Source organism: Hakea prostrata, chromosome 8 (assembly GCF_041222555.1).
Source record: "Hakea prostrata isolate BN-2017 chromosome 8, UWA_Hpros_2, whole genome shotgun sequence".
Lineage (NCBI taxonomy): Eukaryota > Viridiplantae > Streptophyta > Magnoliopsida > Proteales > Proteaceae > Hakea > Hakea prostrata.
The window spans coordinates 14,451,332-14,468,080 of NC_142607.1; the positions used below are offsets into that span (position 1 = coordinate 14,451,332).

General features: G+C 37.3%; 2 protein-coding genes across 4 annotated transcripts in view; one reads left to right on the forward strand and one right to left on the reverse strand.

Annotated features, from left to right (window-relative positions):
• Positions 1-3,497: 3,497 nt before the first annotated feature.
• LOC149007143 (inorganic phosphate transporter 2-1, chloroplastic-like) lies at positions 3,498-6,949 on the reverse strand. The gene is made up of 3 exons (XM_089165204.1): positions 6,082-6,949; positions 4,839-5,030; positions 3,498-4,690 (listed from the first exon to the last, which is right to left on the reverse strand). The coding sequence occupies exons 1-3, from the start codon at positions 6,892-6,894 to the stop codon at positions 3,869-3,871; spliced, it is 1,827 nt and encodes a 608-aa protein (XP_089021330.1). The 5' UTR covers positions 6,895-6,949; the 3' UTR covers positions 3,498-3,868.
• Positions 6,950-10,223: 3,274 nt separating this feature from the next.
• The window catches only part of LOC149007144 (kinesin-like protein KIN-14C), a 28,446-nt gene continuing 21,920 nt past the window's right edge, over positions 10,224-16,749 (forward strand). The window contains exons 1-3 of one of the 3 annotated variants that reach the window (XM_089166205.1): positions 10,224-10,372; positions 10,493-10,546; positions 10,673-10,744. The gene's annotated coding sequence lies outside the window, so the exon portion shown is untranslated. Of the gene's footprint in view, positions 10,373-10,492; positions 10,547-10,672; positions 10,745-14,784; positions 16,607-16,749 lie in introns of those variants that run through there. The other 2 variants (XM_089166206.1, XM_089166207.1) reach the window with 2 other exon arrangements.

A 16,749-nucleotide genomic window follows, 5' to 3' on the forward strand; every position in this document is an offset into this window, starting at 1 on the left:
CTGTGTCACAATACTAATAAATGGCTTAGATTCAAAGGGTGACTTAAGTGAAAGAGACCCATTTGGGTAAAATTCACCCATTTCTAAGACTCGGTTCTAGAAATGAGAAACCCACCATTTTTCCCATCATTTTTCCTCTCAAATCCCTTCCTCCCTCTTTTGTTTGTACTATTTCCTATGTTTAGAAATCGATTTTTTACTGCAACAATACAAATGTTTCTAGGTTTAGAGAGATTGATTACTTTGATTTTTAGTTTTACAATTTAGGCTCTAGAATTCATTGATTTATTTGCTGGCATGGAGTTGTGATTAGAAAGCTGAGAAGATTCAGTCCTTGAATTACAATGAGAAACCGTGATCAGTTTGCATTATTTTCCATGGGTGGAAGTTATTAAATTGCTAATCCCCCCTAACAAAAAAAAACACCACATTGTTAATTTTGCTACTTTTTTAACAAGAACCCACGGCATGAAAGAGAAATTCTAGTGTTTCTAGAAATTGTTGAACAATAGAGACATATTAGACCTAAAAAAGAAAAGAGAGACAAATATCACTAAAATTGTTACTTGTCAACAAGAACCCACCAAATGAAATGGACAAATTCTAGTGTTTCTTGACATTGTTGAACAACGGAGACATTTTGGATAAGAAAAGTAAAAAAGAAAAAAGAGAACAACAGAGACACAAAACGTAGACTAGAGGCAGCAATTAACATAAAATGTAGAGGGTGGTGCAACCATGAAATTGTTTGCCAAGCACTGTAAAGCAGTGCCAACCTGCACTTGAGATCCCTCAGAAAACAAGCGATGAGGAAGAGATACCATCGAAGAATGGGAATGACAGGAAAGAAGATGGAGTTGAAAATACGAGAAAATGATGGAAAAAATGGTGGATTTCTCATTTCCATAATTGGGTCTTAGAAACTACATCTTGACCAAAATGGGTCATAAAAATTGTCTGCTTTCACTTAAAAGCCAACCTTCTAATCTCAACCATTTATAAAAAATTATGATACGTATCAAACTGTTGTGCTGCATTGTTATACAAAACAGATGATTTTTCTCTAATCATCCTCTCCTTCTCCTGTCAACCGAGGATTGCCATTTAATTTTTGAAAAAACTTTTATATGTATCATATTGCCACTCTGTGGGTCTTGTTACTTCCTTCTAAATCATACTTCTAAACACTCTTGTTGGCTGGTGTCAATTCTATTGTCAATGCCAACAATGAAACCTAACCAACCTTGGAAATTTTGGCCAATGGTGGATTAGTCGGGGAGGTCTTGGGTTTATATAAACTCTTCGGATTCAAAAAAAAAAAAAAAAAAACCTTGGAAATTTTGAAAAACCAAATACCGTCTCTACAAAAATCGAGGAATCTAGATCTTTTACCTAGTGAATTGTGCTCCTTCTCACACCCTTCAACTACACATTTAAGAGAAAGATCCATCTCTGAATATTAATAAAATGAACAATAAATACTTAGAGGTGGGTCCCCTCCTAAATGAAATTAATAAAATAAACAATAAAATGTCACACGTTTAAGATGAATCGCACCTTTGAGTATTCATTGTTCATTTTTATCAATGTAATCAACCTAACTGATCTGAAAAGCGTAAGCAAATGTATGATTCAGAAGAAAGTAACGAGTCACATACTCACATGGAGTGGTAGTACAAAACATATAAAAGACTTTTTTTCACCGGAAGACGAGAGGATGACTGGACCTGGGTCTGGAGTGTTGCTGAAGGGGCATTATGGTCTTTTTGCCTCCTTAGGGATAATCACAGTGCAAAATTTCGCCAAAATTTTGGCTAGATTTCAACTTCCATTTTAGGGGTATTTTAGGTTATTTTGGGCACAAATTTGATGTCAATATTTGATAAATTTGAATTATTTATTATAAATTATTGCATATAAATCCTCCTTTTTAACAACATTTAACATGTTACATTCTGAAACCTAAATCATTCCAACATAATTGGAAAGATTACATGTTGACCTTGAAAATTTCATTATAGAATCACTTCATAATTTGAATTGTTTTTATAAATTCTTTCATGTATATAGTCTTCCCTAACCACATTTGGCATGTTGCCTTTTGAGACCTAAATCACTGGTATATAATTGATTATATTGCTCATTGATCTTTAAGATTTTGTTAAAAAATTTATTCTTAATTTGAATTACCTTTAAAAATTATGCCTCTCCTCCCTAACAACATATGGTACATTGCCTTTAAAGCTTGAATCATTGAGAAAGACTTGATAACATTGTCCATTGACCTTGAAATTTTTATTATAGAATTGCAGATCACCTAAAAACTACAAGAAATCACAAAAAATAAAGATTTTGACAGATTTGACAATATATCGCGAAATATTGCTGAGATTTCGACGATTTTTTACCCATTTAGGTTTTACCCTTAAAAAACTTTCGGTTACCGTAGAAGGGCCGAAATTCGACAATACGTTGTACTAGGTCATGCGATCGTATTAAAAAAATGAATTCCCAAATGTATTGATACATATTCATTAGTGCCTTGCACTGATCTCTCCTCTCTCAAAATAGGTCGATTTGCAGGGTTCTATGGTGAAAGTTGAGTTTCTCTTGACACTCAAAGACTTTTGATTCTAATTTTGGGAGTGGCTGCAGAGTTGCGGATGCTGATTGCTTAAGTATAAGAAGCCTTATCCTGTTTCATGTTAACTACACGAGACCTTCATTGATGATGATAATGGTGATGGTTGCACCAAAATATACACATTGATCTGTACTGACTTATCCAAAGGAAACAGGTAGGTATTTTACTTGTTCAAAATGGAAAATAGTTTTCTGCTAGTCTATTTAATTGCATTCATTTAACCTTACAAATTGGATATTTATGACTGAAATAATGTTGGATGAATTGTGAGGTGCAAAGATGTGATTGCCTTCCAAGTATAATTTTTCCTTAGTTGTAAATAAGAGTTAATTGTTATTACTGTCCATTGATTTATTGTTTCTATTCATTCAAGCTTTTAGAATTCTTGCAGATTTGATTACATCTCTTCCTTACTGCCTACAAGTCTGCCCTTACACTCCCTTTTCTGGGCAGTTGTCTTCCTGCAGACAAATTTATCCAAATGTTCTGGTCTTTTGATGCACCTGGACACACAGATGATATCCTTTGTAGCCTTGCAGGATATTATTAGTTAAGGATAACGATTCAATTTCTGGAACATTAAAGGAAAAAAAAAGATAAAAATGAAAAATGCTGGCAGAATTTGAACCCATGGTTTTTACTGATAATGGAGCCAACAACTATTGAATCTCATTCTGCTTAGATGACTAGTTTCATAACCTCACAAGATTATTGATCTCCCCCAATAGTGCTGCCGAGTAATTCACCAAGGAATAATATAAATCTCACACCTGGAAGGGCTGCACCTGGCTGTTGAAGTCACCGATGATTAGCATCATTATAAGAACTTTTATGAATAAAACAATGAAGAATCAAAAGGTGTCTAGTTCAGCAATACTACCATAAAGGTGTTAATTTGAAAGAAGAATATGTGAAAGAAACTTGAATTCTTAACTCAAAAATTACTTGGATCCTTTTGTACAGCAAGTAGCATATTGCTAGAATGTTCAGTTTGTATGAAAGGAAAGTGAGCTTTAATCGCCCAGAAGAATTGGGTGCCTCATTTGAGTTTGAGAGCCAGAGATAACAACTAATTCACTCATTTCTGTTCAGTCGCTTCTCAAGGAGAAAATTTTGGATTAAAAGCAATCATTTCTCAGTGTCTAGAGTCCAGACTTCAGATTTAAAAGAGATCAGTTCTGCAATCAGTATAAAGTGTGAAGTTGTCCTCCTTTTCTCTACACCTCAAAATATATATGACAAGAATCTGGTCAGGATCCAAGTGTATATAATGGCAAAAGATGCACCAGCTGGGATTGTGATGGCCCAAGAAGCCATAATCTCCCTCACTGTCTCTGCTCGCACATTGTTAAGTCCCCTTGCAAAACCCACACCCGTGACAGCTCCCACAAGAGTGTGGGTTGCAGAGATGGGGAGTCCTAATTTTGATGCAAAGAGAACCACAGAAGCTGCTGCAAACTCGGCTGCAAATCCCCTTGTTGGTGTCAGCTCTGTTATTTTCTTTCCAATGGTCGCCATCACCCTGTACCCCCACATCATCAATCCTGCAACAATTCCAAATCCTCCCCATGCAAGAACATCAGTTGGAATGATAATCTCAGTTGCACTGGCACTGCCATTGAGAATAGATAATGCAGCAGCTATAGGGCCAATTGCATTTGATACATCATTTCCCCCATGAGCAAATGACATGAAGCAGGCTGATAGAACCTGCATATAGCCAAAGACACCGTACACAATTTCCAGCTGTGTCCCCTTGGGACCTGCAATGTTAGAGAGGAGACCAATATTCTTACTCTCTGAAGTTTCCTCTATTTTCTCTGGTTGTGATGATTCAGACTTGAGTAGGTGACCGAGCCGATTGTGGATAATTCTACTGATCAAAAGTGCACCAGCTGTTCCGAAGGCTAAGGCCTGCACCAGTGCCATGGAAAGGTTCTTGCTGAGTGGGAAAGCTGCAAAGGAGATCCCAGTTACACCAACAAATACAGCAATAGGAGCAGCAGCAGCAGCAGCCTGCCCTGGGTTTGAAGCACTGTACACAAACTAGAGAAAAGAAACTAGTTAGAGTTAGCATGTGAATTCCCACTTTCCTTTTATCTATTTGCCAAAGCGGCTAGGATCACCTTTAGGAATATATGATTGGCAACCCTTGTAGTTTAGGTCCCATAAGAATGTAAGATTGAGAGAATACCCTGCGGATGCATTTGTACACAAGAAATGACATTGCTGCTCCCATGATAGGGGAGATGACCCATGATGAAGTTACCCTGGCCAGCGAACTCCAGAATACGGCATCTACTCCCCCATAAGCCAGACCAAACCCAACCATTGCTCCTACTATACAATGCGTATTGGATACAGGCCAACCGAAATAGGATGCAACCTGGACCAGTAAAATTGTCAATGGCATTGAATTGGAACCAAAGAATCCTGCAAAACCCTTCTCTGTTTTCCCTTGAGTAAATTCAGGAGTTATCATAGCTGTGGAAAACGCGAAGGATAAACATAAATATAAGCCATCCTTGAACATGCAAATTGAAATATGCTGTTTTGCAGTATGGAGAACAGGCAGTTATTTAATATATGATATTCTTGTAGCTGTATATCTTTTACACAATTTGTCTACTTAAAGCTTAAGTCATATTGCCAGAAATAGAAGCAATTCCTAAGCTGGTCAGTAACCTGAAGTAGTTCAAAGATTCCTGCTCATCCATACGTATCGTATCCAAGTATCTCCTGCAACAACTTTTCGACCTCCAGTTGGAAATGAACTACAAGTGATCCACCCCTTTATTAGGGAAAACCCTAATGTGAGCTGCTCTCTTCTACATCAATCAGAGGTTGAAGCTAATAATGCTTTCTTCTAAATTCAGCAAATTCTAACATGCTTTTAGGAGCATAAGATAGTATTCTTGAGAATCAATAGAAAAAGAAGGATTTTAACCGTGCCAAACTTAATTAAGACTGAAGCAGTCGCCATTCAAAGTTACAACTAATATGAATAGCAGATAAAATTCTACATCATATGATCTTGTCTAATAGTTTTCCTAACTTCCTTCTTAATGAGTTGGTTGCAGGCCCTGTGTCTAGTTCAACTGCTTTTACATAGTTGCACAACCTATTCAATAAACAGATAGATATGAACAACAATCTTTGCCAAAGATGACTTTTACAGATGACACTTAGGCCAAACCGCAGAGATTCAAGAATGGGGTTTTCTGATTTGAGGTGAACTCATGTACAATAGACTTCTTTTAGGGAGTCTAATTTTTTTCCATTTATATTTGTCATCGTGGTGGTTAGTCTACATTCCAAATTCAAATTTCATAATTTTTGGGTACTTCGATGGTGGAGGATGAAAATGGTCAGCAGGGAGTTGTTGAGTGTACTGAAGAAGAACAAGAAGATAATGGCAGAGGATCAAGGGAATGAACCTGTAACCAGGTACCACCAGCAGCTAGAGAAGAAAGCAAACCCGCAAAAAGCAATAAATCCTTCCCTTGAAAATAATTGTCAACAAGGATTCCCTTCTGCATTGTGCCAACCACTTGGGTGCCCATCAACATTGCCCCAGAGAACTCCAGCACTGCTGCGATCAACACTGCCTGCCGAAGTGTTAAAGCACCCGAACCCACAGAAGTACCCATCGCATTGGCAACATCATTAGCTCCAGTGTTCCAGGCCATGTAAAACCCAAGCAGCAGTGTAATATACGAAAGCAATTTGATCTTCAGTGCTAATCCTTGCCCCATAGATGTCATCAAGAAAGGAAGACCAAGAGCAGCAAAGGCTATGCAGACAGAAATTGCAGAAGCTGTACGGGAGGAGATGTTGAAGGCCTTAGCCATACCAGAGAAGTCATCAGATTTTGCATCCTCATGGCTCTGTCTATTCTGGGTTACATCTTGGGACACTTGTTCACCTTCAGCTTCAGCAAATGACGATAAGCTTGCAGAAGGGAGGATGTGGGAACTTTTTCGTTTTTGTATGGGAAGTGAGGATCTGGGTAGTCGAGGTTTGAGGTGTATGGTCTCTCTCTTGGTGAAATGAGTTTGATGAGAGCAGAGCAAAGGTGATCTGTGTCTGCAAACATGGAGCAGGTGAGGATTGTGAAGTAGGACTGTGTCTGTTGCTAACCTGTTTCTCGTGGAAGAGAAGTAAGAAGATGGAGGCATGCTTTTATGGTTCAAGACGAAGATAGAGAGATATCTGAGGATTGGTGGAAGAGAAAATGCTAAGGAAGGCATGGAAACATTTCTGGGAGATGAGTGTGGAATTGGTATCTGTGAACAGAGTCGTTAGATTCTGAAACAAGTGGTAGTTGTGTTTCTTCAGTTTGTTTGTTTTTAGCTTATTTTGATAAATTCTTGAGTCATCCTTCACAAGAAGTAATTTTTTCACATGAAGAGAGAAAAGAAGTATTTTGTGGTTAGCAATTTGTACTCATCCAACTGAGTGGTTCAGAGACACAAATGGGAAAATCTTACTGTAGCTATGTCTTATTAATGGATAAATTTAAAAATCTAATAAACATCATTAGCATAATTTTAATAAATTTTTACATGAGTAGCCTAAGATTCCATTGAAAACACAATGTACCTCCACCTTTTTCTTTTTTTTTTTAAAATTTTCCAAAATAATCTTCTATATGTTTTGTACTGCCATTGTAGATAAGTTGTTACTTTTCTCTAAATCACATCTCACATACACTTTCTAGATCAGTTGGATTGATTGTTAACTATTTTTACTTGAGAAATTTTGGCATGAATTGATAGTGAATGGAAGTTATGTTGTTAGATGCCAAGTAATTTATGGAGTTGGATTGTTTTCTCAAAATCAGGTAAAGTAGATGGCAAGTAGTCATGTGGGGTTCATCTTTTCTTTTCACATTTCAACAACAAATCTAAACCATCTTAAACACTCTTGTTGGTTGGTGTAAATTATATTCTCAATGCCAGCAATGAAGCCCAACAACCTTAACCAAGACCATATGCCGTGTACAAAAATTAAGATCCTTTGAAGACCAGATCATATCAAAGATAATGAGTTGCGATCCTCTTATCTACAACGATAAAAGACTGTGTTATCCTCACATTTTTTCATTATACATTTAAAAGAGTTGAAACCTTTTATTCATCGAGATAAAAATCTGTATTCTCTTCACATTTTTTACGACATATTAGAAGGGGATCTATCTCTGAATTCTAACAAAAATAATTATATGTGGGCCCAGGAAATCCCCTGAGGTATATTGAGGATAAAAACCTCTATCATGACAGATGGAAGATCCAAACCCTATTTAAGAGGCTTGTCTATAACCAGATAAATCATAAAGGGGGATGAGAGCACAAAGCCAGAATGGAGAACATCTGGGTTATTCTATTGAGGGAGTCCACTACTCCACTACTTGACTACATGCCTTGTAAACAAAGAAACCTGTTGATTCTCTTGTATCAGTTCTGCTTTTTGTATTGCACGTCATGTGGCTATCATGAAGTCAAAGTAGTCAAAAGGAAAAATTCTCCTTTATGGTATCTGATAATAATTATCAGTGATGAACTAGATAAATTTCCCTTTTAAGCATCAATAAACCCTAAAAAACAATTCATTTTTTCACCTAAATTACTTGAATTATTTTCACATGAAAAATAAAAAATAAGAAATTTATCTTACTGCTTAGGGCCTGTTTGGTTACACTCTGAATTCATGAATGTCAAATTTATACTTGTTTGATTGTGAAAATCCCTAGATTCATGAAATCTAAAGATTCATGTTTTTACACTAAAAATATTAATCTATAGATTTATGGGTTATGGCGGGATTTCACCACTACTATAAAAGCGCTAAACATTTGCGCATTCACAAAAGTCATAGATGAATCCACATATTTCATTCCACAAATTCAGGTTAACCAAACAATTAATTTTAGGGTAATTTTCATTTGGACCCCCTGAGGTTTGGTCTATGTCATTTTTAGTCCAAAAGAATTAAGACTTTGCATCTACCTCCCCTGTACTATGAAAAAATTCAATTTAAGGACAAAGTATCACTTTTATGACCAATTTGCCCTTTATTTTTTTAAATTTGAATTTTTACATAATTTAAAAACTTGAGGATTCAGATCGAAGAATAATTTAAAAACTTGAGGATCCAGATCGAAGAAATTCCCTTGTTTTAAATTTTCTTCAATAGTAGTCGTGCTTCAGGATTCAAACGCATTTTCAGTGGAAATTCCAAGCTTCAAATGCATCTTCTTGTATGGACCTGAAAAAATAGCATATTCCCCATTTGAGTTCTAACTGAGCAAATCTGGAAGCAAACTAATTAGAAAAAGGAAAGAGAAATAAAAAAGAACTTCCTATTTCTTACCGTTTGAAGATCTTCTAACGCTCTTTTGTAATCAATGGACAATTATTTGAGCAGGTTAATGGCTTCTGGGATTTACATGTTGTGTTGGCTAATACTTTATGCCCTTGTCGATTAGTTGTTCTTTGTTGAACGACTCCAAAAGCTTCCTGGGCAATTTGCTATGAAACCTTTTGCTTTTTCACCATCGATGGAGAGGAAGAGAATCAGAGATGTAGAATAAGGAGAAACCATGAATTTTTCTAACCAATCACGATTGCAAACGTCGGCCGCTACACAGAGGGAAAGATCAATAATTTTCAGGGTTTATAATTTGTGTACTTTCCCTTGCAAACTTGGCGGCTACACAGAGGGAAAGATCAAGATTCTTTAGGGTTTACAGTGTGTACTTTCCCGTAATAAACATTAGCGATGGTAGAACAAAAAAATAAATAAATAAATAAACATGAAGATTATGTATGTAAAAAAATTTAATTAAAAAAGGGCAAATTGGTCATAAAATGATAATCTGTCATTAAATTGACTTTTTCTATAGTACAGGGGAGGCAGATGCAAAGTTTCAGTTATTTTGGACTAAATATGACATAAAGCAAACCTCAGGGGGTCTGGATGAAAATTACCCTTAATTTTATGAATTATGATTCTATAGATTTGAAATATCTAAATTATTGTAACCAAACATGCCCTAAATACACATGTTTAAATTTGTAACTCTATGGAGAAGATGACGTCGAGGATAAATGAGGACAGAGCTGCACTAGCTAGAGAGAGAAAACAGGCCATTTAGCATATTTTGAATTGACTGCGTCGTTCTCGCTAGGTGGTTAGCCGTTTGGTTAATTTGCCTAGAAACACATTAGATTACGACCAACAAAATAACCAAAAAGATGCCTAACATTTCCTTTTATGGACAGTCTTAGTCAACTCTATTGTGTGTCACAACAGAGATCTTTGCTCTCCTCATACCTCTCCACTATATATTAGGAGAGGGACTTACTGAAGGGCTTATTTTTAATTTATTTTGTCAGTATTCAAAAGTGGGCCCATACTTATTGTACGTTGAAAAAGTAGGAAAATAATATATACAGAATAAAGATCAGACCCGGTCGGACCTCGGCTTAACCGCTTAAATCGCTCGAAACGGGAACCCAAACCCGGATTGTTTTTATGTTCGTATTTTGAAAGACAGAACCCGCCTTACCAACCTAATTTAAGCCAACCGCAAAATCCGATCAAGCAAAGGTTGAGCTTTTCCAAAATTTTATGAGAAATAGCTTGGGTTGGAGAAGATCAACCACGTGCACCGTCAAAATTGTCAGCGGACATTGAGAAAGCCACCGGATTTCAGGCGACATTTAGGTATGGATAGATAGATCAAGCTCTTCTGGTTCAAATGAGGTGTTTTTCATCTTCAAAGATTTAGAGATAAAAGCTAAGATTCCAATTTGGTATTTCTTTCTTTCTCCTTTTGTTTTGCAGTATCAGAGCTTCGTTTCAGCGAGAGCACTGTCGTCGCCCCTCTCGAAACGCTTGGTAAACCATTTTCGGACCTGCATTGTCTTTTATTATGCATTTTTGTGCGAGTGAGCTTATGTCGTGTTTTTTTTTTTCTTTTCCCTTTCTAAAATTGTATTTTATTTTCTTACTTTTCTGCAACAGCTCTGGTACTCTCGTTCCATTTTCGAATTTCTTTTTTTCTTCTGTCGGCTTGCGTTGCTCTCTTCTGCATCGGTATGCCAATTTATTCCCCAAATGATCTTCCTTTTCTGCTTTGTGTTGCCACTGGCTGTTCTTATTCTGTTAGCTGCACGTTTAATTTCCAATTTATTTTGAGATTTAACAATTCTGGTCCTGTTAATTAAAGATCCATAGAGGTACACTTCTCCGTGTTTCCGTTTTCCTTATATGACAAAAAATAATTTTGTCATAGTTCAATATTTTAGTAGGTGAAAGAAAGCCCATCCTTTTTTTTCTTTTCCATTTTTAAATTTATTCATAAAATTCCCAGGAGTAACATGGGTGTTATTTATTTGACAGCTTAGCAACGAGCAACATGGTCAGTTTTTTTTCGCATCTTGATTTATGTTAACTCAGACGTCTCAGAGCCTTTTCTTTCCCCATTTCCTAAACTGACTAACCATTTTGATGTCACTGTTTGCTGCAAAGGCTTCAATAATAATATCTGATGTAATAGGCATTGCTCTAGGGTTGGACTCAGGTTTTAGATTTGGGTGTGTGTGGTGAGGAGCTCTTAAACTAATAGCATTTTGGACCATAGTTGTCAAGACATTGCCGATGTGTGCCACTTAGGTGGTTGCTGCCTTATGGTAGTCTGGTAGGGTGCCTTGCACTAGTTTAATTGGTGTGGGACCAAAATCTGGCATTTACTGATGCCATATCCTTTTTAAGAAACGGTTTTTGTATATGGTAGTTCATTTAGTTAATATATTGTTCACAAATAAGGAAGTATCTCCTATTTGAATTCAATGAAAAAGGGTAAAAAATAAAATTCAAAAAAGATAAAAGGTGAACCCCCAAGGAATGGTGTATTTATGTTAGAAATCAAGGGGGGGGGGGTGCACAGTTAAATCGACGTGGTTGCCTTGGTGGGCGACTTACTGCCTCAGTGCTTTGGCCACCTATAACACCTTAGATTGCTTCGGCAGTAAGTGCTTTGGCCACCTTTAACACCTTAGATTGCTTTGATGACGTGGCAACTATGTCTTGGACTAACATATGAATGAAAGGGATAATAATACCTCACCTTTATGCATAGAAGTTTACAACGTTATATATATCTTGACCCCCCTGGACCTATTCTCCATGTCAATGCCTGTTGGTTCTTCCACACGTGAACTTCCTTACCTGTTGTTCATCAGATGGCCAGTCTTCAGCTCACTGAAATTTCGTTTTCAGTACCTTAATAACTGATCTGAGTGAGGGTTTCTCAAATATTTGTAGTAATATAGATGCTAAAACCATGAAAAGAAGCATGGGATTCTTTTCTTAATTTTCTTCCTTCAATTCTGAAAACTTCATAAATCATTTGTTATTTAACTGAGCCCTTTTCCAATGAGCACGATATGATGAGCTGATTGGAGGGCAACTGATTGGGAACCTCTTCAGATCATTTTCAGTAAACTATATAACACGATTGCTCTAGCAATGGAGATAATTTTTTTCACCAGTCAAGTTCAGTATGACCTCAACCAGAGCTGGCTTGAGGGCAATCAATTAAGAACCTTTTTTCGGCAAACTATAGAATACTGGTACTATAAGCAGTACAGATATATATTATCAAAATAGTCGATTTCATAGTTGTTGAGGTGTCACCTAGGTGGTGAAAAGGCATCCCTTGAGGTCCAACTCTCCAAACAACCAACTCCTTTATGTTTCAAGGTGTCTAGACCCAAAGCTTGATTATACTATATTCTAAAATCTACATGTTATAAATTTCACTCCTTTGCTCATTTATTTTTACAAGCAGGCATATTGAAACTTTTTGGTTCAACCCATTTATATACCCTATCTTAGTCGAGATGAACCAAGATATCTCAATCTTGACCTGCCTCAACAAAAACTCTTCTCCCCTTTGCTGGTTTTGGTGTGTTAGCCGAATTTTCACTAGAATATTGGTCAAATCTCTAGTGTTGATACATCCTAGTGTCACCAAGCCCCTCCTGAGGTGGGGATGCTATTCTCATAAAATGGCTGATGTGGCTGAAACAATATAGAAGAGCTAGGACCTTGGGCTGGTGGACGTGGTGTTGGTGGAGCAAGAGTTGGAGCCTTGGAGGAGTTGCTTGGTCATTGATTTTACTCTTTTACTCTCGTGTTGTACCTTGTAGCTACACTGGTATTGTAATGTGAAATTTTGAACAACTGAATAATTTGTTTGTTTTTTGTTTGATTTTAAACCTTTATGTTTTCATCTATATCAAGTAATGATTGAGTATTCCATGTTTTATAAGTCTGCATGTTCACTCCTTCAACATATTGGATCCAAATTCGAGTTAGAACTCATATATACTCTTGTTTTCTCACAAATCTAAGGCCATCGCTGTATAGAAGGCCTAAACTAGCTAAGTAAATAGCAATTCCAGCCCAAACTGAGCCCTAATACCAACCAAGATGTCCCTCAAATGGGGTTGAGTTGATCATGGAATTTTATCAGATCTCAATTTTTGAGGGACTGAGATCACTGTCGAGACGAGATGTCAAACCGTGTTTAAAGCCCTCCCTATGTGGCATAATATACCCTACATAGACCAGTATGGACTACTTTCTCTAGACCAGTATGGACCACTTTCTCTAGACCAGTATGGACTACCTTCTCTAGACCAGTATGGACTACCTTCTCTCCTCCGTACACCATGGTCGAAGGCATTGTGTAGGTGTAAAGGAGGCTGGTCAATGTTGTGGGCTTGTGGCTTGTGTGTCTCATTGTTTTAGACATTTATCCATTCTGTTTTGTCTCATCCACTGCAAGGACTATGTAGCTTTTATATCTGTCATTGTTTTTATCTATCATGTTAAATACTTCAACTAATTGAATACTATGTTGATTAGTAGTATAAGAGAGGCCTAATGTAAATAGAACTATAGAAGTTCTTTGCAAAGAAAGAGTTGATAATATGTCCTTTGCATCATAAGTTAGATTTTGTAAGCTTGATAGTGTCAGCTAAACGGGATAGTCTAACTAGAACCGGAAAGAGGTCTACTACCTTAGAACAACCTTTGGGTATTCAGAGATACCAATTTTGTCTAGTTCGAGTTTTGAAATATACTGGAATAATAAAGTTTACATAATTTTTTGGATTTATTTGCTTGAATTATTTTTGAATAGATTAGTGTGCGATAGAGAGGGCGGGACTTGCGCTATGGTAAAGTTGCTCCATTTAATGTAGTTTTGATTGAGAGGGACCAAGCTAGAAGCCAATAATCAGGATCTTCTACAAATTTGCAAGTTTGACTAGCTCAAAATAAGGTTTTTAGGTCAAATTAGAGTTTGATGGTGGAATTAGGTAATGTTGGTGTAGGGGAGTCTATTCGTGAAGGTTATGTTAAGTTTTAATGATTGATGGAAGCCCAATTTTAGGGTCAGGGTTTCTTGGAAGGATCCCTAAAATTGAGGGTTTGCCCAGAATCTTCCAGCAACTAATCTCCAAAAGTCAATGGGATGATCTAAGGTACCAAGGATGATCCTAAAATTATTATGGGAAAGCTCAATTATCACAAATTAAATAGGTAGAGTTCAGCTGGGAACCAAGGTAAAATTAGGACCAAATCAAGATGGGAATGAACTTGTGATATCCAGACTGACCCTTGGATGCCCAGGTAAGTCTGCAGTTGGGTTTAGAGAGATTTATGGATGATTTTGGGATAGCTATGGGCTTGATTTCTAAGGGAGGGAAAGATCTTGAGCAATCGTGAAGTCTCTTTCTTCACCTTTCTTTCTTTTCTTCATTTTCTTCCTTTTCTTTTTCTGTTGTTGCCGCAAGTCAGTAGAGGGAGAGATGGTACTGAAAGGGAAAGAAAGGGGGGGGGTGCTGCAAGTTAGGGAGGGGTGGGGAGGGGCTGCAAAGGGAGGGGAAAGGTTTCTAGGGCCTGTGCAAGAAGGGGAGGAAGGGGCTGGGGAGGGGTGTGACGCGTTTGGGAAGTGAGGGGATGGGATGGGGCCCTGCTGTATTTACTTGGAAGCTGTTTTTAATTCTTGAAGTTGTTGGAGACTGGATGAAAAGTGCTAAAGCTTGAAGAAGGTGCTGATCTTTGAAGAAGAACTTTCAATCTTGACTCAACCGGGGCACCCTCAACAAGAACGGGATCCTTAAATCTTAATCAATTCTTTTTCAAATAATAAGACTTAAAGATTACAATGAAAAACTAGGCTTATTTATAGCCTACTAAAGACTCCAATCTAAGTGGGAAACCTTTATAGTTTAGGATCTCCTTTACAATCTCAGCCACACTAATAAAGATTTTAATTTAAACTAAACAACTAACGGAATCTTCTGGGAAATAGATTTCTCCTAAGACACTAACACCCCAACATAAAGAAAATGAACTCTTCTTGTAAATAAAGACTTGTAACAGTCCTTCTTTAAAGAAGACTCCTGAGGACCCAAGAACTCATCCTTAAGTTAAACAAGACTTCTGACTAATCAGGACTCTTTGAAAACTAAGAAATAAGATTTCGGAAAATTAATTCCAGCATGTGTTTGGGGCTGGAATGGACCAAAATAACCCTCCAGGAGGGTTCGGCCAGTCCTAGGTGTGCCATTTTGAAGTGGCCTCAGGGCCCACTCCAGGGTTTCAGCCAGGGGGTGAACCCTTATTCACATCCAGTGATGGCAAGTGTGCTTGATTCAAATTGCGTTAATTTAGGATCAGGGTAGGGTTTAGGGTTCAGATTTCTGGAAGGAAAAAATGAAGAAATTTAGGGGGCTACTAATTGGACTGAGTTTCCCAAAGAGAGTGAGGGAGAGTCGATTGATAGTACTGCCTAGATTGATCGAGGGAGATTTTAGGGTGGATAACAAAAGTCAGAGAAGAAATTAGAGGGTAGGTTTTAAGAGAAACCAGTCACCAATTGGGTACCAGATTTGGATTGAGAAAGAACTAGAGGAGTCTGTTTCCAATTAAGATCTCATTACTTGAAGATTGAAATCTGAAGTTGCAGCAGCAACAGTTTGAGCACGAGTTGGTTGATCTTTCTTAGAAGAACCTAGACTTCAAGCAATGGTGTAGGCTGATCTCTGTCAAATTAGAATTCCAATGGCCTTCTTGAACAGAAGAACACTCTTGAACCAGCAGAGAATCCCAGCAATAAGGATGGAGCTTCAAGGAATTGAATAATGCAGAGCTGGGCTTGTAGAAGGATTTGATGGAAAGGGGAAGGGGGACTAGATTATGTATCTCAAGATGCAGCAGTGCTCAAAAACAAACTCCTAGAGAGCATGTGGTAACATTTCTGTACTGAAAACACATTGGTTTAACCTCATTCTTTTTCCTGCGCTGAAAAAAGATGCATAAAATGGTGTTTGGTAAGCCTGTTATAAAATAGTTTTCAGAGAAAGAAGCAAAACACGGTGGAGAGTTCCAGGTGTTTAATCTTCTAAAGGAGGCCAGTCTGTTTCATTGGCACATAAAAACAAACTGGTAATACCCAAAAGGAAAATTCCTTTTATCTGTTCCTTTAGCACAGAGAAATGGCAACGATAAAGAACAAAAGTGTTACCAAATATGCACTTATTCATTCAATCATGTGTTCAACTGAGCAATTGCAATTATACTTATGGATATGATGGCTGACATATAACTCAAATTAAATCGAAGCTTTCCAACTAGGATTCACTACCAAATCCCAATTAAAATTCTACCGATAAAAACTTAAATAGTAAGACTAAATAATATCTAAAAAAATCCTACACAACTCCCACGATTTTGTTCTGATGAGGGGGAATTCCTACTCATGGAAAGGATCCCTACACCTGTGTAGGGAGGAGCCAGCAGACTTGGCTACTGGAGGAAGGACAGACATGGTGTGAAGCTACATCATTATTTGCAATCTCAATCCAAAGAGTCAAGGCTAAGGTATGGAACCCAGCATTTTAGGCGACAGTGATAATACATATTAGTACAATCATCAAGGTAACTTCAAAAGAAAACATCATATTTAAACCCCATTCAATTAATGAAATTCATTTTGAGAAATCATTCTCAAGATCCACTCCATT